At 53.5% G+C, this 20,288-nt stretch overlaps 2 protein-coding genes across 5 annotated transcripts in view; one reads left to right on the top strand and one right to left on the bottom strand.

Moving 5' to 3' along the window:
* HIRIP3 (HIRA interacting protein 3) overlaps nucleotides 1-1,174 on the top strand; it is a 1,710-nt gene extending 536 nt beyond the window's left edge. The window contains exons 2-5 of the mRNA XM_065893184.1: nucleotides 11-472; nucleotides 574-742; nucleotides 826-924; nucleotides 1,011-1,174. Of these exons, the coding sequence (XP_065749256.1) occupies nucleotides 11-472; nucleotides 574-742; nucleotides 826-924; nucleotides 1,011-1,174 (894 nt within the window). The remainder of the gene's footprint in view (nucleotides 1-10; nucleotides 473-573; nucleotides 743-825; nucleotides 925-1,010) is intronic.
* A 1,120-nt stretch (nucleotides 1,175-2,294) lies between these two features.
* On the bottom strand, nucleotides 2,295-20,039 carry TAOK2 (TAO kinase 2). Of its 4 annotated transcripts, XM_065893490.1 has the most exons (19): nucleotides 19,795-20,039; nucleotides 16,561-16,727; nucleotides 16,311-16,382; nucleotides 16,119-16,220; nucleotides 15,575-15,620; nucleotides 15,346-15,442; nucleotides 15,078-15,191; nucleotides 14,880-14,971; nucleotides 12,702-12,795; nucleotides 12,525-12,606; nucleotides 11,555-11,722; nucleotides 11,120-11,380; nucleotides 10,759-10,920; nucleotides 8,933-9,298; nucleotides 8,644-8,847; nucleotides 8,081-8,320; nucleotides 4,762-4,974; nucleotides 3,624-3,806; nucleotides 2,295-3,541 (listed from the first exon to the last, which is right to left on the bottom strand). In XM_065893490.1, exons 2-19 carry the CDS (start codon nucleotides 16,690-16,692, stop codon nucleotides 3,020-3,022), a joined length of 3,150 nt encoding a protein of 1,049 aa, XP_065749562.1. In that variant the 5' UTR covers nucleotides 16,693-16,727; nucleotides 19,795-20,039; the 3' UTR covers nucleotides 2,295-3,019. The 4 variants fall into 4 exon arrangements, with proteins under 4 accessions (XP_065749562.1, XP_065749561.1, XP_065749560.1 ...); XM_065893489.1 differs by lacking the exon at nucleotides 19,795-20,039 and having other exon boundaries at nucleotides 3,020-3,541; nucleotides 11,120-11,398; nucleotides 16,561-16,692; XM_065893488.1 differs by lacking the exons at nucleotides 2,295-3,541; nucleotides 3,624-3,806; nucleotides 4,762-4,974; nucleotides 19,795-20,039 and adding an exon at nucleotides 6,608-7,744 and having other exon boundaries at nucleotides 16,561-16,692.
* Between the last annotated feature and the right edge of the window lie 249 nt (nucleotides 20,040-20,288).

Here is a 20,288-nt window from a genome sequence, read left to right as displayed (position 1 = left end):
CACAACCCAGAGCAGTGGAGGCCAAAGGTCCTCCTCTTTGGAGGAGAGGAGCTGTAAGCAGAAAAGCAGGGCAGCAAGACTGCTGGGATCCCCGGGGGACAGAGAGGAACAGAAGGGAAGATCAGCAGCAGGCAGTGGGAATAGTAGTGGGGAAGATGAAGAGCCCCTAGTGCAGAGGAAGAGCAAAGACAAGACCCAGTGGAAGGGTGGGAAAAGGCAGAGTGGAAGCAGTGAGGAGGATGGGGAAGACAGCTGGAGGAAGATGACGCCAACTACTGGAAAGACAGCCAACGTGGGCAGTATCAATGGTGAGGCAAGTGACTCGGAGAAGGAGGTGAGTGACAGCGAGGCAGAGGGGACCCCCAAGAAGGAGAGGAAGAACCGCTCTTCCAAGAAGAGCTCCAAGAAAGGCAGGACACGAAGCTCCTCCTCCTCTTCCACAGATGGCAGTCCAGAACATAAAGGCAGGAAGGTGAGGGCTGAAGATGGGGTGGGAGGCTACCATCAAGGAAGAGGGAGACCCTGACTCAAGCCCAAAAGGCTTGGCCTTCAGCTGCTATCTTCCCTTGCCAGGCTGGCTCTGGTCGCCCTGGTGAGGACCACCCATCTGTGATGAGGCTAAAGCGCTACATTCGGGCCTGTGGGGCTCATCGAAACTACAAGAAGCTGCTGGGCTCCTGCCGTTCACACAAGGAACGCCTGAGTGTTCTCCGAGCAGAACTGGAAGCCCTGGGCATGAAGGGTGAGGCTGGGCGTGTCCTGGGGGCTGCAGGAGAAGGCCTTGGCTGCTGGGGAGGAGAGGATCACAAGCTTCTTCTGCCCCAGGTAACCCTTCCTTAGAGAAGTGTCGGGCCCTGAAGGAGCAGCGGGAAGAGGCAGCTGAGGTAGCCTCCTTGGACATTACCAACATCATCAGTGGTTCAGGTGAGGGGCTTCCTTCCACTGTCCAGGAGCAGATGGGGCATGGACTTTCTCAGACAACTCATCTCCTGCTTCCTCATCCCCTCTAGGCCGGCCACGCAGACGCACAGCCTGGAACCCTGCAGGAGCAGCAGCCCCACCAGGGGAGCTATACTGCAGGACCCTGGACTCAGAGGAAGAGCGGCCCCGCCCCCCACCCCCAGACTGGTCACATATGCGTGGCATCATCAGCAGTGATGGCGAGAGCAACTGAGCTCCCCCTGTCCCCAGGAGGGACTTTCCACTTGTAGAAAACATGTATAGCATACCCACCCCCAACTCTGCCTGCAGAGCAGAAGCAGCTTTCTTCGGAGAAGACTCGCAGCTCCCAGGGACACAAGTTATTGGGATTCTACTTCTCAGCTTCACATTCCCAGTTTAAAGTGTTTACAGGGATTTATTTTTAAAGACTCAATAAAGGAGTGTTTGAATCACCTCATCAAAACTGGTCCCCCACTCTCACCCCCTGTACTTTGGTCCAGGAAGCTGAGGAGTAGCCACTGTCCCCCTGATCTGGTTCCCTTTAATTTCCCCCAGATTCTCCAAAGAAAGTCCCAGCCTCCTGACCCTGCCATCCAGTCTGCCACCAGGCTTGATTCAAAAAGAGTGTGGCTGCTTTCTCCAGCCTGACCAGTGGGACCCTCTGACCACCCTGCTTTTATTTATTTACTTAGGCCACGCTGTGTGGCATGTGGGATCTTAGTTCCCCAAACAGGAATCAAACCCATGCCCCCTGCAGTGGAAGCAGGGAGTCTTGATCACAGGACCACCAGGGAAGTCCCTGACCACCCTGCTTTTAGCTGTCTGATAACCTAAAGCTTAGTTGGGAGGAAGATCTGAATAGCTGGCCTTAAGAATGTGAAGCACAAAATGAAAGGTCTTGGGAACAGCTGTTTATGTCTTTCTTCCCCTTTCTGGAAACAGCCACTTAGTCCACGGGCCGACTCTTTCAGCCTTAAAGCGGTGGGTACAGGGTCTAAACCTGACCAATCAGAGCACCCCAGGCCTCTGGCTACAGATCAAACCAATGAAGTCACTTCAGGACTGCTGGAATTCTTGCTGTTGAGGTTGTTGGCAGGTTGTAAGGTTGGAGCTGCCAGGGGCCTGTGGGTAAGGTGAACCTTCCTGAAAATCTGAAGCCAAAGCAAAGGGAAGCAGAGGTCCAGCGACTGATGACTTCCTTTGAAGCTCTGGATTCATGTCCAAAGTCAGTAAAGTCACTGAAATTTTTAGTTACACAGCCCAGTGAGTTCTCTTTAAATACAAGTAACACTATCACCTGCCACTGAACATTCCTTAACATACACCTTAGACAGAAAAGGTGAGTCCTGGGATCTGTTAGAATAACCAACAGTTTATTAAAAGCTTGCCATGGGGCTCTGTGCCAGCCCCGTAGCTGGGAGGGGCTCTCATGACTGCCCCCAGGCCTGGGAGCAGCCCCTTCTAAGGTTCTTATTTTGTTCCCCTGCCCCAGCTCAAATCTCAATTTAAAAAAAAAAAAAAAAGGATAAAGGACAAGACGGCACAGGACGTCAGACAGCAACAGGGGAATGGAGAGACCCAGGCATCCTGACCCCAAGACCCCATCCTGATCTTTCTTTCAGGAAGACCTTTTCCTCCCGTTCTCCCCACCCCAGGCCCCAGACCTGCTCTGTCACATCCCAGGTCTGGGGGGCCTGGCGTCCCCAAGTCCATGGCCCCATTCCAGGGCGTGGTATAGTTCGCTTTATATAATATATCTAGACCCACCCTTCCCCTCCCCCAGGGGACTAGATGAATATTTGACACGCATATCTCCCTCCTTTCCCGAGGCTGTGATGGAGAGAAACCCTGGCACCATGGTGGGGAGGCAGGGGCTCCTGGTCAGCCTTGAGGCACCTATGCCCAAGCTGGCCTTGGGCCACTGGCCAGCCCAAGAAGCTCATGAGATAAGTAAGGTCTGAGGGGAGCTGGAGCCAACTTCCTGTCCCCCACCCTTGGATGGACCTCCGGCTTACAGCCCTCCAGGATCAGGCTCCACCCACCCCTGCCTCATTCATCGGCTTATCCACCTTGTACTTCAGGAATAGAAGTGGGAGGAACCATTGAGGATGTGGGAAGCGACACTGGTGCTGCGGCTCAGAGGCCCAGGCACTGCAGCAGCAGGTGGGCCCACATTGTCACTGCCACTGCCCCCCGAGGCTGCTCGTCGCAGGGGCTGGGGGCTGTTTCTTAGCAGCAGCAGGGCTCCACCACGGGGTGTCCCACTCTGTGCTGGGGGCCCCAGCCAGCTTGGGGGACCCGGGGGAGCCAGGAGAGAGGGCTGACGCCAGGCTGGGGGGGGCATGCCTGGTGGAGGAGGGCCATGGCTCCAGTGCGCCCCTGAACGGGGAACAGGACGGGAGGGCCAGGCGGGGGCAGGGGGTGGAGCAGGATAGCCCTGGGCAGCAGCCTCAGCTGGGATGCCCCCCAGAGCCATACTGGAGAAGCCCAGCCTCATGCTCTCAGCATCGAAAGCCTCGATCTCACGGGCCTGCCGCTCGAGCAAACTCCGGATTCGCTCAGAGCGCCCCGTCTGCAGGGCCAGCAGCTCCTCTTCCACCTGAGGCACCCAGAATAGAGGTCAGAGGGTCCGGGGTGGGGGCTGCCCTCCCCACCCCATCCTGGAAGCCCAGCCCTCTTACCCGCTGCTCCAGCAGTGCCCGCCTCAGAGCTACTCTCTGCTCCAGCTCCCGCAGCTCCCTCTCATGTTGACTCTCCGTGCGGATCTTGATCTTGCTCTGGTAAGCATTGAGCAGCTCCAGCTCCTGTTGAAGCTGCTGCCGAAGGGCCTGGAACTCTGCCTCCTGGGTCTCATCAAGCCGCAGCTAGAGATTAGGTAGAGCAAGTTTTCGGGGCCTCCTCCCCTACCCCCACAATCCTCCCCTGCCCCAGCAGGCCTGGGCCCTCAGGTTTCAAGAAGCAGCCAGTCTCAACATCTATCAAAATGAAAGGTCGTCATACCCTGTGACACAGCAATTACACTTCCAGGAATTTATCCCCCAGGTATACTTGCACATGTGCTCGAAGGTGTTCACTGAAGCGTTGTAATAGCAAAATACTGGAAACAACCTAAATGTCCACCAATAAGGGATGGGTTAAATAAATTATGGTACATCCATACCATGGAAAACTCTATGCTCTTAAAAAATGAGATATGTGTACTGACATGGAAAGATGTCCAAGAAATACAACGTGGAAAAAGAAGTTAGAGACCAGTATATAAAGTATGATTCCACTTTTGTTTAAAATTTTTATATAATTTTCTAAATATGCATAGGAAAAAATCTAAAATACAATTAATTGTTAACAGTTACCTCTGAGAGGTGGGTTAGGTGAGGGAACGGCAATGAATAAGAACACTTTTACTTTTTACAGTGTTATTTTAAGTGGCCTATTCCAGTGTGATGTGTGACCACTTTTAGAACAGCAAACTTCAAAATCCTCCAGAAGTCTGAGCAAATTGGCCTGAGGGCCACAATCATTTTTATTTGTTCCCTGTTCACAGATTAAACTAACTCAGGCCCAGGAAAAAATTACAGCCACTCTTTCCTTGGTGGTTCTTGGGTGGAGTAGGCAGGCTGGCTTTGTCAAGACCTTAAGAAAATACTTAAGAGAAATAGTAAAACCATTGCAGAGAATACCAACAGTGGAAGAATATGAGTTTCACAAGAGCGAAAAGCCCTATCTCTGTCTACACCCCCCACCTGCAGTGCCCACAGCTAAGCTGGAAATACAAAGGCCAACCTCCACCACGCTCCCTCCCTGGACCCCAGGCCTCACCGCCTGTGAGCTGAGCATCTCTGAGATGGACTGGTCGTACTGCTCAGCTAGGATTGCCAGCTTGCGGGTCTGTTCTTCCTTGAGCCGCTTAAGGAGGCTCTTGTGCTGAGCTTTGGGCGTGGTCTCCAGCAAGTGTGCCCGCAGAGCCTTGTACTGCCGAGTCTGGATCTTACACGTCTCCTGGAACTGCTTCTTGATCTGCAGCTCCTTAGACTATGCAGTGGACGGACCAAGGGGAGATGGGGGCAGGGGGGAGGAGGAGGAGGAACAACCAGGGGAAAGGGAGAAGAAAGAGAGGAGGAGAGGAGACAGAAGCAGAGACAAGAAGAGGGAGAGAAACAGAAAACATGTTAGACAGAGGGGGCGGGGGGAGCTGTATACAGACAGACATGGAGAGATGGGATTGTGTTCAGAGAGATCAGGAAGATTCTCAATGGGCAAGAGATGCAAAGAAACAAGACATCTTCCAAGAGCACGTTCACAGGGTTGGGTGGAAAACTCACAAGAAACAGCAGGAGAGTTCATGGACAGGGAACTGAGAATCTTGAGAGTACTGAGTGCACACAAGAAGCTTTGACCATGCAAAGAGGGAGAAAATACAACCTAGAGATAGACGCCTGTGAGCAGATACAGAATATGAACAAGTGAGAAAACCAAGTCACTCAACATACACATGGAAGACAGCAACACAGCTGAGGAAAGACAGAGGAAGTCCCAGGTTCATCACCTCAGGGTGGGAGGGAGGGAAGGATAAGCACCAAGCTAAGAAATGGATAAGATGGGTGGCCCCATCTCGGGCCACATAAGGGAAAGGGGCAAAGGAGGTGGCCAGAAAGGGCCCGACAAGTTCAACAGGCCAGCAGCTGCCACCCTGACCAGATATCCACATTCCAGCCCGGCCCCTTGTATACTCAGCTCCCACTCCAAGCCCACAACCAACCCCATTTCCGCAGCCCCCACACTGTCTGGGCCCCCAAACTCACCACCCCCTACTGTGGACGGTTTGCAGTGCCATCCCCCCAGCCCTCTAGGGCAATGCCTGATGCCAGGAGAGAAACTCAGCTCCCAGACAGAAGGCAACCACGTAGGGAGTGGGTTGGGAGGAAAGGCAGTGAATGAGGACAAAAGGACCCAGAACCTGAGGACTCTCGGGGAGGAATCCACAAACAGGGGAACTGTGGGACCAAGAAGTTCTGGAGAAGCTCAACAGGGGCCCAGACCCCTCAACTGGTGGTGGTCATGGTGCAACGAAGCTATGAAGGTAGAGAGGATGAGGCTGAGGAGTGAAAGGGGTTGAGATAACGTAGATGGGGTGAAGAGGTCATGGAACTGGGGGCCAAGGGTCCAGATTGGGGGCATACCGGGGAGGCTAGGCGGCAGGACAAAGCAGACAGAGGCAGCCTGGGCCAAAGGTACAGTTCCGCTCAGATATTTTATTTGTGTTTGTCTTTTTCTTTTTTTGGTGGGGGAAAGGGGACAGGTTGGAAGGGAGACAGAAAAACAAAATCAAAGAGAGAAAAAAAAAACATGACTCTTCCCACCCACTGCCACCCCTGGCCCCAGGCCTGAGTCGATGAGGGTGAGGATGAGCACACACAGTGGGAGAACAGCAATAACTTAGGGTGTGGGGGGGAGCATCAGGAGAACGCAAAATATAATCTCCGGACTCCACGGTGGAGGAGGCTGCCTGTCTAGAGGCCCAAAGGGCTAGGGGTGAGGTGGGGAAGCATACCGAGGAAGGAGTGGTGAAAGGGAGGAGAGGACTGGGACTGGAGAAACTTCACTGAGTAGTGGGAGATAAAGTGCTCAATGCTCTAGATTTGGGCTGGGGAGATGCTAGAGTTGGTTACCTCCAGGGAGGCAGGGCCCGGGACTGGCGGGTTCGGGATCTCCGCCCAACTAGAGTCTCTGGTGGTGGTTGGTGGGAGGCAGGGGGGCCTAGCCGGCGCTGGCTGCGTGGTAGCAGCCGGGGGATACGGCTGGGCCGCTCACCCCGAAGCAGGCCCCAACTGGCCAGTGTGTGGATGGCCCAGGGGGGCAAGCGGGTGGCTAAACCTTGGCTGGCCCGTGCCAGGCGCCAGTTCCAGCCCTTGCACAGGGCCCAAAACCTTGCCAACAGGGCTAGTGGGTGTCGGGCAGTGCGAGGATTACCCCGCCGGGGCCCAGGGACAGGCAGACGGCTGCGGAAGCCATCCTTGTTGGTCTTGGGGTAGAGTGCAAATAGGCCCCGATCCCCCACAGCCCCACAGCCCTGTAGGGCCCTGAAGGCCATGGGCGACAGACGCAGCAGAGCGCGCAACCAGAGTCGAGAGATGCCCCGGCGCATCCGAGGGCCCTGCTGCCGCACCCATTTGCCCCCAGCTGCCAGAGCTGCCAGAGGTAGAGCCAAGCCTGGCCAGGCTAGGAGCCAGGCAGCCCCAAGGCCCAGAGGGACACCCATAAGACCTCGGCGCCAGCTCAGACTGAGGACGGCCCCCAGTGCGGTGCCCTGAGCCAGGAGTAGGAATAGACTGGGGGGCAGGTGCAGAGCTGTACAAAGCAGTAGGTAGGAGGCCCCCAGGCCCACCAGCCCCACCTCAAGGGCCAGCAGGGCTGCCTGCAGGCCACCCCCACCCTGGGCCGCCAGCAGTGGGAGCAGCAGCAGAAGTAGTAGGGGCAAGAGGCCAGAGGAGGACCCCACTGCAAAGGAGAGTCCAGCCAAGAGGCCATGGGACAGGAGTCCAGGGAGCTGGCTAGTAGGGCTGGGCCTCAGATGTGTTGGAGGGGGTTCAGGGGGGATGTCTGGTGAGGGACAGCCATCTCCAGAATCCCTCGGGGTCCTAAATGGAGCACCCTCCTCCTCTTCCTCCTCCTCCTCAGGGACTGGGGTCAGTGTTGGACCCTGGACCCAGCCAAGCTCAAACTCCTCATCCAAGAGGCTACCATCCTCCTTCCCCCACAACCTCCATTCCCCGGATGCCTCCTGGCCCACAATGCTCCTCTCCTGGGGTGCCGGGGATGGAATTCTAAGCTCCTCTATCTCCTGCTCAGGTAGCCCCCAAACTTCCTCATCAACCAAACTCCTATGTTTCTGTGGACTGGGACTAGGGGTTCCTGACTCTTCCCCCAATATCCTCTGCTCCTCTGGCTCCAAGGCAGCCCCTTCCTTCCCCAGAATCCTTCTCTCTGGAACTGCTTCCTCCTCCTCTCCCAGAATTCTTTGGTCTGCCTCCTGGCCAGATGAGCAGGACTGCTCTTCTCTAGGGGTGCCTGTGTTAGGTGGTCCCAGAGCCCCAGGAATGGGGAGCGGGAGGCCCAGGGGACGCTGGCCTGCACGTACTTTGAGGCTCTTGGGCTGCTGGCGAACCTGGGCCGCATGCTTCTGCCGCAACTCTTGCTCACGCCGCTTATTGTACTCCAGCTGGTTGCCCAGCTCCGTCTGGTGCTGCAGGCGGGTGAGCTCAGCCCGGGTGCGCTGTACGGCCTGGAGCTGCCGTAGCTCCAGCTCCCGTGTGGCCTCATGCTGCCGTAGCAGCAATGCACACTCCAAGTCCTTCTGTGTCTGTTTCTTGTTCAAGTCCTGAGGCAAGAGGGAGGCAGGGCCCAGAAACTGGTCAGAAAGCCTTGTTGGTGTCAAGGAAGTGAGAGGCCCAGGACTCCTTGGCAGAGGGAGCCGAGGGTGGGGAGATGAGGGGTGTAGATGAGAGGTGTAAGGGAGCCAAGCTCCTAGCTGGCCTGGGAACTCTAGCAGGGTCTAGTGGGCACGAGAAGCGAAAGAGATGTTGAAGAGAAGCCGAGCTGTGACACGAATGAGGGCAGATGGGAAAGACAACCACAAGTGAGGCAAATGGAAAAGGGTAGGTGCCTGGGATCTGGGAGGGGAACAGGGAGGGGGTGGCCTACCTCTCGAAGCAGGTCCTGGTCCAGGCTGTGACGAGCCAGCAGCATCTTGCGCTTGTACTGGCGACACTGCAGCTCAAAGTACTGGCGCTGCCGCCGCAGCAGTCCAGCCTCCTCCTCCGCCTGGCACTGCTGTAGCTGCTCCTTCTGCCGCAAAAGCCACTCAGCCTTCTCCCGCTTGGGTGTGCTGGGGTTCTCCTGGAGCTCCTAGGAAAGGGCAGCAGGAGAGCAAGGAGGTCAGGGCCCGCCTCACCCTCCATCAACCCCACCCACTGCTGCAGCCCTATCCCACCTCCTTCAGCTGCTCCTTCCGAAGTTTGTAGGTTCGCTTCTGCGCCTCCAGCAGGGCAGCCAGCTCCTTCTTCTGCTGCCCGAGGATGTGCTGCTGGAACTTACGCTCCTCAGCCTGGGCAGCTCGCGCCTCCTTCTCACCGATAGCCTGGTGCCGCCTTGACAGCTTTTCGGCCTCAGCCCCAAAGCCAGCCCGCTGCGCCTCGAGCTCCCGCTGCAGCCGCGCACTGTGCTCCTCACGCTCGCCCCTCAACCTCGACTCCAACGCCAGCAGCTGTTTCTGGTGCTGCCGTCGCATCCGCTTATAGCCACTCAGCTGCTCCCGCAGGGCTGAGTCCTGCTCATGCTCCTGGATCTGACGGCTGACCTGGGGGCGGGAGAAAGGATGAGAAGTGGGGCGCAGCCCTGGCCCCCATTTTATTAACACACATAGTCTTCGTGCTCTATGGGGGAAGAACGTGAGTGTTAGCCTTATGGGTTTAATTCTCATTTGATATCTTCCTCACACTTAACCTCTCTGAGCCTGCCACCTCAACTGGATCATGGAGATATCTCCTTCAGAGGTTGATGAGACTCAATGAAACAAGAAAAGGTGCTGAGCACAGGGTTTTGCATAAAAGTAGGAACAATTCAGATTAGTTCAAAAGAATAAAAGAATCAGACAGACCTGGGACCAGATCCCAGCTCTGCCACTTACTAACCATGTGACCTCAAGCAAGTTAATGCTGCTAAGCCTTAGCTCTATTAAATGGGACAATAACACCTCCTCACAGGGGGCTGGGGAGATTAACTTTGATACCTATGTAATAGTGTCTAGAACACTCTGAACCAGTAAGTGATGGTTCCTTCCCCTTCAGCAAACACTGAAGACCCTTTACAGCTCAGATACGGAGCCAGAATATGGACCATGGGACACTGGAATAACAAGAACACTGGGCCTGGATGTCCTCATCTGAAGTTTGAGCTCAGATCCCACTGTCAAGGGGCTATGTCAATGTACCCCAAACTAGTCCAGGTGGCCAAACCCCTGGAGATCACAGACCTCTCTACACAGTACCACAAAGCACCAAGCATCACAGGGTCTGAAGAGTTGTCCTAAAAGAACAACCAGCCATAAGCAGAGGCTACAAGAACATACTAGACCAACCAGTGGCCTCCAAGGGGACCATCAAAGCTTACAGCTGAACAGGGATGTAATCTAAAAGTTTATTAAAAGTATGGACGAAAATCTATGTTTTAGGAAAAGTATACCCCTTTTCCTATGAACTGAGAAAAACATCGCTGTGACTTTAAGAGAGGACCAAGGTCCTGGTTACAGAATTTGGGAAGCACCAAAGGTAGCCCCCCCTGAGTCACAGCTGTTTCATCTCACAAATGGGATCACACCCTCACCCTCCCAGAAGAGCTGGAAGGATTAAATACAGGGATGTGTGTGGGCCTGAAAGCCAACTACTGGCACAGGCAGGTACCTGTACACCATCTCTGCCCTCTAGGGGCACAGAATCCAGCAAACCCGTCATCATGTTGTTCAGGAATACCACAGCACAGGATATGAAGCACCTGGCTGGCCAGGAGCCTGGGAAGGCATGCCAGGAGATGCTATTTAAGTCCAGCCACAAAAATGGAGTACGAGCTGGGCAATGTGACCAAAATAGTCTATTGGGAGAAGGGAGGGGAGAGGGGAGGGTTTAGGTGAGACGGTCGAGGTGAGAAGGCAAGAGACAGCAACACAAAGTGAGGGTGGAATCTGGACTTAATCATATGCCACAGGGAGAAAGTCATTTCTGGACTTAGATAGTCTGGGGCATCCAGGATGGCTGCACTTACCAGGGAGGCAGTACGGATGGTGGCAAAATGGTCCCGGTTGCGGCAGTAGGCCCGTCGGCGGGCAGAAGAGGTGGTGGATGTGGGAGCCGGGGCTGCAGGTGGCTGGAGAGGGCCTGGGGTCATCTCTGGCTGGTAGGGGTCATCATAGAGGTTGTCAGAGCCCTAGAGGAAGGGAAGGTGGAAGGAATGCCCAAGGCTCAGAGGTCAATGGGCCCACAGGGAGTTCCCTGGAGACCCAGGCAGACTTAGAGAAGGAGCAGTCACACATGGGAGGGAGAGCAGGGAACCAAGGTGATTCCTGAGAAGGAGAGCTGGGGCTCGGCCCTGCCGCTGTCAGGCCTACTCAGGGTGAGCTGCATACCGGCAGCCGGTGGATGATGGAGCTGTGGGAAGTGACTGTGTGCTCGCCCTCCTGCATCATGGCCATCTCCCGGGCTTCAGGGCCTTCTTCCTCCTCCTCCTCCTCCTCCTCCTCCTCTTCCTCCTCCTCATTGTCAGAGGCATCTGCTAGGCTGTTGACTGAACTGCTCTGGCTGGAGGCGCTGATGGACATGCTGGGCACTGAATGGCTACTCTCTAGACTGGTCAGCGTCCCGGCCCGGTGCATGTAGGGCTCTGCCTCCTGTGGACAGGACACAGGCTGTTGGGCAGGGAAGGGGAAGGACGAGGGATGTGCATACGGAGGTAGCACAAAGACACAGCGGGTATGGAGAAGGGTGGGGAGGAGCGCCAAGCAACCGCTAGGAGGCAAGCACAACATGGTGGTGAAGAAGGGTGGCAGGGCAAGCCGGGTCACCTCCTCCTCCTCTGGGGCCTCAGCGCCAGGGCCATTGGGTGCCTCTTGGAACAGTATCTTCTTCATTTTGCGGTACTGCAGATTGTCCAGCTCCCGAACAGCATCCTTGGTCCTCTGGATTAAGTCCATGATGACTGTGGGTGGCCGCTCCCGGAGCACAAAGCGGTGCTGGGGGAAGAGAGCACTGAGGCCTGCCGCCAAGCACCTCCCGCATCCCAATACCCCGTGGACCTTGGCATTCCCTCTGGCCTGAGGCACTCCCCTGGGGCCCATGCCCACCACAGGTTGATGCTGGCCATGTCCCAACCCCTCCTCCCACATTAATTTTTACCACCCCGTCTCTACTCCCCACACAGTCTCTTGTTCCTCCAGGCATGGCTGACAGGCAAGAACAGCCAGGAGATCTGGATTCTAGTCCAGGCCTTCTATCAAAGTGCTCTGTGCCCCTGGACACGTCATGAGGCCTCTCTGGGCCTCATAAAGCATCCCACAATTATAAAACAAGTAGGTCAGGGTAGACAATCTAAGTCAGTTCCCAACTAGGGGTCCTTAGGCCCCTATGGATCTCTGAAGGGAATGGGGGCCCCTCTACTTTTGATAACTCAAAAAACCCCTAAGGGAAATCATACATTTCCCCACGACAAGGCTACACAGGCTTTTGGCTTGAATTACATCAGAATGGTGTGGTAACCCTGGTTATTGCACACTGGCCAGAAATTCTGGCTGGCAATTATATATATCTTTGATTAATAAAAGACGGGAAAACAAATGATTACTTAATAAATAAAGGCAACCTGGTAGACAAAATCTTGCAAAACACAGAGTCCACTGGGCACTGGGGATGGGGGCAGGAATTCATAAATGAAGCTCTCAGTGGAGGAAGAATCAGGAATCACTAATTTCACTGAGGGGTTTCTGTGGCTCCAACAAGCTACAGTTCTAGGAGAATGCTAGGCCAGTGAGCCCTCACCTTCAGAAGAACCTCTGAGGTTGGTCTGTCTTGAGGGATTTTCTGAAGGCAGGAGTCGACAAAATTCCGGAAGTACTCAGACCTAGAAGTTACAGCAGGGGAAGGGTGGGGAGGGCGTGAGCCAGGCAGCCTTACCCCTATGGCCTAACCCCTGGGCCCAGGAATCCCAGTCCTCACCAGTGTCCTGACTGGAGCACGGGGGACTCGTTCTGTGCAATGTGGTATAAGGCACTCATCGCATTCATGTTAAACAGCGGTGGTTTCCGTTCCGCTACAGAGAAAGGTCAAGGGAGAGAAGGTGAGAGGTGGCAGGTGGGCAGAGGAGACTGGAATGGAAATCAGAAGACTTGGGCTCACACCCCAGCTCCCTGACTTCCTCACTCCATGACCCTGAGCAATTCCCATAATCTCAATTAATCCTTCCTCTGTAAGACGCAGCACGCATCCTCTCCACTGCACATGGGTGGAATAGGTATCAAAGAAAATAACACATGCAAAAGCACGAATGAAGGCAGAAGAAAGCACATTCAGTTGCCGACCCAACTAATATTTATTAGGTGCCAAATCAGAGCAAAAAACTCGCTTAAGTATTATGGGAAAGATGAAAAGCAATAGACAGGCCCTGTCCTCAAGGAACTTCCAGTCTAACAGGGAAGATTAAATAGGATTGAACAAATAGCATCAAGTTCAAAGTGCTAATTGGCACAAGAGGAAAAGAGGTAAATGGCTGCGAAGCTGGGTGTGTGGTGGGACTTCAAACTGGTACATTCGCAGGGGATTCAGGGAAGCTATTTTGGAAAAAGGGATATTGGAGGTAGGCCTCAGATCAGAAGTCACAAACTAGAAGCCCCTTGTGGCCCAGACAAATGCTTTGTATTGGTTTTGGTTTTCGCCTAAACAGTGATTTTTAAATTCTGATAATAATAATGAAATAATAACCTAAATTTCCAGTTTCTCTTAAAAACTTAGATCTGGTGAAATGGAGCCTACATTCCTGCATAACAATGGGCTGGAGCTAAGCAACAGCTGCCCTCTTCAGGTGGGAACAGCAACCTCCGGTTTGCTGTAGTCTCCTCCATATTGCTTCCCTGATACTGACTATCCGTTGCCATTATATAATAAAGATTGAAGTGTTTTTTCAATAGTAGAGAAATAGTTCCCTGCACCCATGTCTCTACCAAAAACTAGGAATAAAATGGACAGCTCTAGATTTTTCTTATACCTGGCCTGCTTCACATATTTCCATTGCCTATCTGGTCATGGCCTTAAATGGTAAATGTAGACATGTGTAGATGGAGGGAAAGGCAAGTCCAAATCTCCAACCTTGGGCACAGGAAACAATACAAACAAAGGTAATTAAGAGGAAAAATTCAGAACTTGTTAAGAGGAAAGCCAGCCTTTAGGAAGCAGAGCCTTTAGCTTGGTGGAAACAAGGATGGGGATGGCTTCAGTCTTGAAGGCAATGGGGAGCCACTGACGGCTCTGAGGAGAAGAGAAAACAACAGCACCTCTCTCTGATGTAAAAGAGACTGGAAGGAAGAAGAGAATGGCAGTGGGAGAGATCACTGCAGGAAATTGTTGGTAAGAGTAACTGATAACATCTCTTTCTTGGGCAACTATTTTGTGCCTGGCACCGTGTTGGGGGCTTTACAAACATTATCTCACTAAAACAGTTGTTTCAATAGCATTGGCTGGCAGAGATCAGAACCTCAACATGGCTTCAAGACCTCGTGAACTCACTGAGCCTAACTCTCTGGCCTTATCACTCACTGTTCTTCGTTAACACATGCAATATTCCAAACAACTGAGGCTAGTCTCAGCTCCCCAGGCATGCTCCTCTGTCTGGAATACTTTTCCCTACAGTCTTTCAAAGCTACCTATTTATTTGTCTTGTGGTTGTTTAGACATCTCTGCTACAAGGAGACCTTCCTCAGCCCCTAACTAGGTCAAATACCTTGTTTTTTGGTTGTACTGCTCCCGTATCTTCTCCATTCAGCTTTTCTTACATTGAAAGAAAACATGCCTATTTCCTCAACTTGAATGTAAGCTCCAAGAGGGCAAGAACCTCATTCACTGCTCTACCCCGAGAACCTACTAGCACAGTGCATGGCACACAGTGGGCACTCAAAAAAGATTTAGAACTAGAGTAGTGGACAAGAAAAGATGAATGTTATGAAATCTTTAGGTCTAAGAAATGGCAGGATTTGACAGCTGCCTGTACTGGGGATCAAGGGTAGACTCAAAATGGACAGATGCTTGGAGGCCTCAGAGGATGGGATGGTGTAGGGATAGTAAGAAAAAGAGAAAGGAGTGGAGAGAAAAGAAGATAAGGAGCCAAGAGGAGAATGTCCTTACCCAGCTCGATGCAGGTTATGCCCAAGGACCAGACATCCACCTTGCCATCATACTGCCCCTCATCCATTGCCAGGATCACTTCTGGAGCCATCCTGGGAGAATGGTCAGGAGAGAGAGGCTAATCACCCGCCCAGACCCTGCCAACTCCTGCTCCCAACATCCCGGGAGCTCTCTCCATTCACCACCACTCCCACTCACCAGTATGGGGTGCCCACGAAGGAGTTGGCGGGTGCCATGATGGATGCGGAGCCGAAGTCCCCCAGTTTCACCAAGCCTGGCTCTGACAGCAGGATGTTCCCAGCTTTCACATCCCTGCCAAAGGCAAAGCACAAGGATAAGACATGCATCTCAGAAAGGCTGGGCAGCGGCTTTTGCACCAAGTTTCCAAGAAGACTGGAGCCCAGCAGAATGAGGAGTGGTGTAAAGAGCACCCCCCCCCCCCAGCCATTGTCAGTACTGCTTGTACCTATGGATCATGTTGTGGGAGTGCAGATAAGCCAGGCCCTGAAGGGCCCCGTGGGTCACAGCTGCAATCTCCACCTCCTGAAGGGGCTTCTTGTGCACTGGGGAGTAAGGGAAAAACATCAAACTGAGGGAGCCCAAGGGTGGGACTGGAACTATCTTCCCTTAACCCTTCCCCTACGGCTTCTCTGCTCTTCTCCCTTCTCCCACTTGTTGGCCAAAGAATCACTTACCTTCTAGAAGGTCAGAAGCTGAGCCCAGGCAATACTCCATCACCAGCTATGGAAGGGTCAAGGGTCAGAGATCAGCAGATCTGGCCACCCCTGGCCTATCTCCCTTGGAGAGAGATCCAAAACAGAGGGCCTCCTTGCCTAGCCTCTACTCAAGCAATGGTCCCAGGGTAATAACAGGGAGAAACGACAACTGGGGAAACGAGAGGGTGGGGGGAAGTCCCTGGAGTCAGGGCCTCCCTTAGAAAGAGCCCAAGACATCACTACCATCTCCATCTGAATCCCATCGTTCAATCTCCAGCTCTCCCAGCCCATGTGCCCGCTTTCAACTGCTAACAGTCTATGTCATTCTTCAGCCTCTCCCTCTGGACACACAGTGCTGCTTATGAGTTTGTCTGAGGACTGCAGAGGTTGGGAAAGATTTCCTCCTTCCCATGATCTGCCCAACAACACCCTGAACAGGGCCCACCTAAGAGACTAGACCAGGATAAGGATGGGCCTGAGTACTGAGTACAAAGATCAGGGCAGAGTCAGGGAGCCAGCTCACCCAAGCCGTGTGCTCCCTCAGGTAACAGCCCCGGTACTGAATGGTATTGGGATGCCGGAGCTTCTGTAGGAACCGCACCTCCTTGATGATGTCCTGCCATTTCTGAGAAGGTCAGGGGAGGAGAGGCTTACTTAGCCTGCATCTTAAGCCTAGGGTCCCCTGCCTCCTACCAGTCTGTCAAGCCTGACCTACCTCATTTGACTGCTTCCCACTGTAGGACATCTTCTTGATGGCCACCACCTCACTATTCCGGACATCCCGGGCCTAGAGGACCAGACCAGAAGGTAGTGAAGGCCCCCAGTGAGCACTGGGTAGCAGGAAGACTTGCTGGCCCAGCAGGAGAGGGCAGGAAAGCCTGGTGTGGTGGAATAGTGTACAGGGCTGTTTGGAGGTCCACAGCGGGAAGACAGTCCCTGCCCCACCCTCCCAAGCCTCAACTCACAAAGTACACAGCTCCAAAGCTGCCATGGCCAATTTCCCGGAGGTCAGAGAAGAGCTTTTCCGGGTCATCTTTGAAGAAGAGCTCAGCCACATCAGGGTCCTTCAGGCTCCCGGCCCGGCCCCCAGCTGGCATGGTGGCCCCTGGGGGCCCTGAGAGTGGGGCTTAACCTGGTGAAAAGATGGGACTCTCAGAACAAAGATGGGGCCCTCAGAGAGAGAAAGGGCCCCTCCTCCCCTAGTTCCAATGAGGGGGAGGCACTACCAAGGAAGGGCAGGGGGAGATTAGGAACAATATCAAAGCTCAAAAAAAAAGAAAAATGAAGTTGCCCTGGCAACGACTGCACTAGGGCCGGGTCCCTGGAGTCCCTAAAACTAAAGGAAGACTGGGAGCTCAGCATCCTCACCAACCCCTCAGCCCTCAACAAGTTCCACTTCCCTACAGCCCCTAAATCTCGCCTCAAGAATAAAAGACTCTGCCTCCCAGCCAGAACCCCAGATCCCCAAGCGTCCTGTCCCACAAGTCCCACGCCCCAAATATTTCCAGGTACCTTCCTGTTGCCCTTGGCGTTGAGGCCCCCTCCTCCCTCAACCTCTCACACTCTGGAAGAGAGCAGGAAACAGCCAAGGCCGGAGGCAGTGGAAATCCGGCCATTGTTACAAGTGGGTACTGGCCCACAGAGGCCAGGAGACTCACTCTCAAAAAGGGCTAGGGACACTGTGGCAAGCGGGAGATCGAGAATGGGAAGGACAGAGATAGAAATGGTGTCTGGCTCTGGGGGCCTGCGATCTGGGCTGCCTTACTTGTCCAGTCCAATGGCACACGCAACACACACAGGTACAGGACATTTGCAGTACAAAGAACATTTATTAAGCTTATACAGTAAGCACCTTACATGCATTATCTCTCATTCAATCCTCACCACAACCTTATGAGGTGTTACTATTACCCCTATTTTACAGATGAGGAAAGGCACTCAGAGGGGTTAAGTGACTTGCCCAAAGCTGGTCCTCTACCACTATGCTTTCAAAATAGCCCTATGAAACAAGCAGGGCAAGATCAGGATCACCATTTCATGGATGAGATCGCTGAGGCATAGAAAGGAAGGACTTCTCCAAGGTCAGAGAACAGGATCTTCTCCTCTCCAGTCAGGCCTGTGTACTCATTACTCTCTCAACAACTCACCCCAAGCTCAGCCCCCTCCTCTAGGAAGCCTCCCCTGACTACCCCAAGCCCTTGGGGGGAAGAACTCCTAGAGCACCCAGCCAGAAATGTACTGAAAACTCCAGCAGAACATCAGAGCCAAGACCTCCTGAGGGGATTCCAGGCCAAACTCCTGGATAAGCACTTGTTGGAATTTAGGCACAAAGGAGTTTTTCAGCAGAGCTCAACTCCCAGGGCAGAGTTCTAGCTCCTTAAAAGCACCTCACAATTTAGCATGTAATTATATTCTGTCACACATTGTTTCCTGTTGTGTTGTTAATTCTGTCTCCTCAGCCCCACTGGAAGCTGGAGGGCAAGGAGTAAGCCTGACTCTCTGGTGGGCCCCCAGGGTGCAGAGGGCTCAGAATAGCCTAGGAGATTGATTGATTGCCCTCAGCCCAGCCCCAAGCAGCTCCCAGGCCGCTCAAAGCAGGCCCCTTTCTCCATTCTTCTGCCAGCAACCCTGCCAAGCACCCCTCACCCCCACCACACACCCACACACAAAGGCAGGTGCTCACAGCTTGCCAAAGGAATCTTCTTGACCTCTTTACCTGCACCCAACCAAGAATGCCAACTGAGGACCCCAGGTCACATATAAGAGATGCCAGCAAAACATCATAAGGGGCCTCTTCCTCAAACACCAAACATCTGAGTGATTACCAAGTTCTGTGCTAAATCATAACCACCTTCTAAAATGGACAACGTTACCTCCATTCTACAGACGAGGAAACCCAAGCCTGTCCGCCCTAAGCTTCACTACCAGTGCATTTCATCTGCAATATACAGCAACAAGGCTTTGAGTAAGTTCCTTACACTTGGTCTTCTCTTCAGTAAAACATATTACAGCGTGGAGCTGTTGTGAAATTTTTAATGAGATCTCGTACTTAGGAACACCATGCAGACACTCAGCATATGGATTTTTCCTTCCCTGCCTCCAGAGTCGCCACGACAAGGCTTTAATACTTTGGGGATCATCCTACCCCCCGGCAGCTTGGCTTTAACTGTTAAGAGACACCACTATCATTTGTCACAAGAGATGGCCCTCTCAGGAACCCAGGCCAAAGACTGGGATGAGGGGAAAGATGAAGGTCACAGTGGAGAGAAAAATCCATGAGGCAGAAGGCAGGGGCCAGAGCCTCCCACCAGGAAAAGCTTCTGAGTATAGGCCTCCTAAAAAGGAAGCTCTTCTCTCTCCCATTCTTAAATCTCACCCCAATCCATTCTCTTCTGGACCCATGGCTAAACCTAGGCACAGAAGAAAAGAGATGACAAGAGACAGGTAGTACAGAACACAGGTAAGACTTGTTCAAGGACCTGGGTTCCAATCCTATTCTGCTGCTGTGTGACCTTGGGCAACCTCTCTGGGCCTCAAGAGCCTCAACTGTAAAATGGGAAGAAGGCAGTAAAAGAGCCCCCTCACCAGATGAATGAGGGGGGAGATGAATGAGAGAATGGATGTAGAGCACTTTGTAAATGATAAATCGCTTGACAAATTAGATTACTTATACCATCACAGCAAGAGGCTGGAAGGTAACAACAGCTGGGGGAAATACTGCCAAGCACCCCTAAACACAAATGCACATATACACTTCCTTGAAAGGACAAGAAACCCAAGCAGACCATGCCTAAAAAACAGATAAGCAGACCCACCATGGGGACCAGAGGCATGGGAATTAACACCCCAGAGGAAAGAGAGTTACAATCATGAAGGGGTAGCTGTGAGGGGCAAAGTAAACAGGGAGAAAACCAGAAGGGTGCAAATCCATCTGATTAGCTCAAGCACCTTAGGGTGTGACCCCCGTGACATCAGAGACCCTGTCACCTGAGGTCCCTCATCAACCAGACATAACGAAGGGAAAAGGAAGGGGAAGAGGGTGGCAGCAGAAGGCAAGGCTAGCCAGAGGCTGACCACTGGCCCAGCTAGGCTTCCCCATCCTGAGGAGAGAGCCTACCCAGGCCCAGCTTCCCAGAAAGCAGCACCCTCTCTTCTCAAGCTAGACACAGGGACCCGCGCCCCTGCAGCCCGTGTCTCACCTGGTAGGGGTCACTATGGTGCCCCAGCGCCTCCGCCTCCTCCTGGGGTCCTCCAGCGGCTCTGCCAAGCAGGGAGAGGGGCAAGGAGACCTTTCCCCTTGCCACCTCTTCCTCGGCTTTCGCCCTTCCTAAGGGGCGGGCCCGGGAAGCCTCCCCTGGAGGGGAGGGGGTGACAACCTGATCTGACCTCGCGGTCCAGTCCTCCTTTTCCTCGAGGGCGACAGTTGCTGAGTCCCGGATTTCTGATTGTGGGGTCTTAACTCCAGATATCTGAACAGGGGGAGGCCGAATCTGATATTTGAACTCGTGGGGAATGAACCCCGGATACTGGTGCACGCAGGGTCCTGAACCCCAGATATTTGAAACCCTGTGAAACAGAGTCCCAGGTTTAGAAAGGTTGGGACCCGAGTCCCGGATATCTGGAATCTCAGGGGCTGAGACCCGGATATTTGAGAAGCGTGGGGTCAGGTCCGGAAATTCGGGACCGAGGGGAC

This window comes from Phocoena phocoena, chromosome 15, assembly GCF_963924675.1.
Source record: "Phocoena phocoena chromosome 15, mPhoPho1.1, whole genome shotgun sequence".
Classification (NCBI taxonomy): Eukaryota; Metazoa; Chordata; class Mammalia; order Artiodactyla; family Phocoenidae; genus Phocoena; species Phocoena phocoena.
This window is presented reverse-complemented; position numbering and strand designations above follow the sequence as displayed.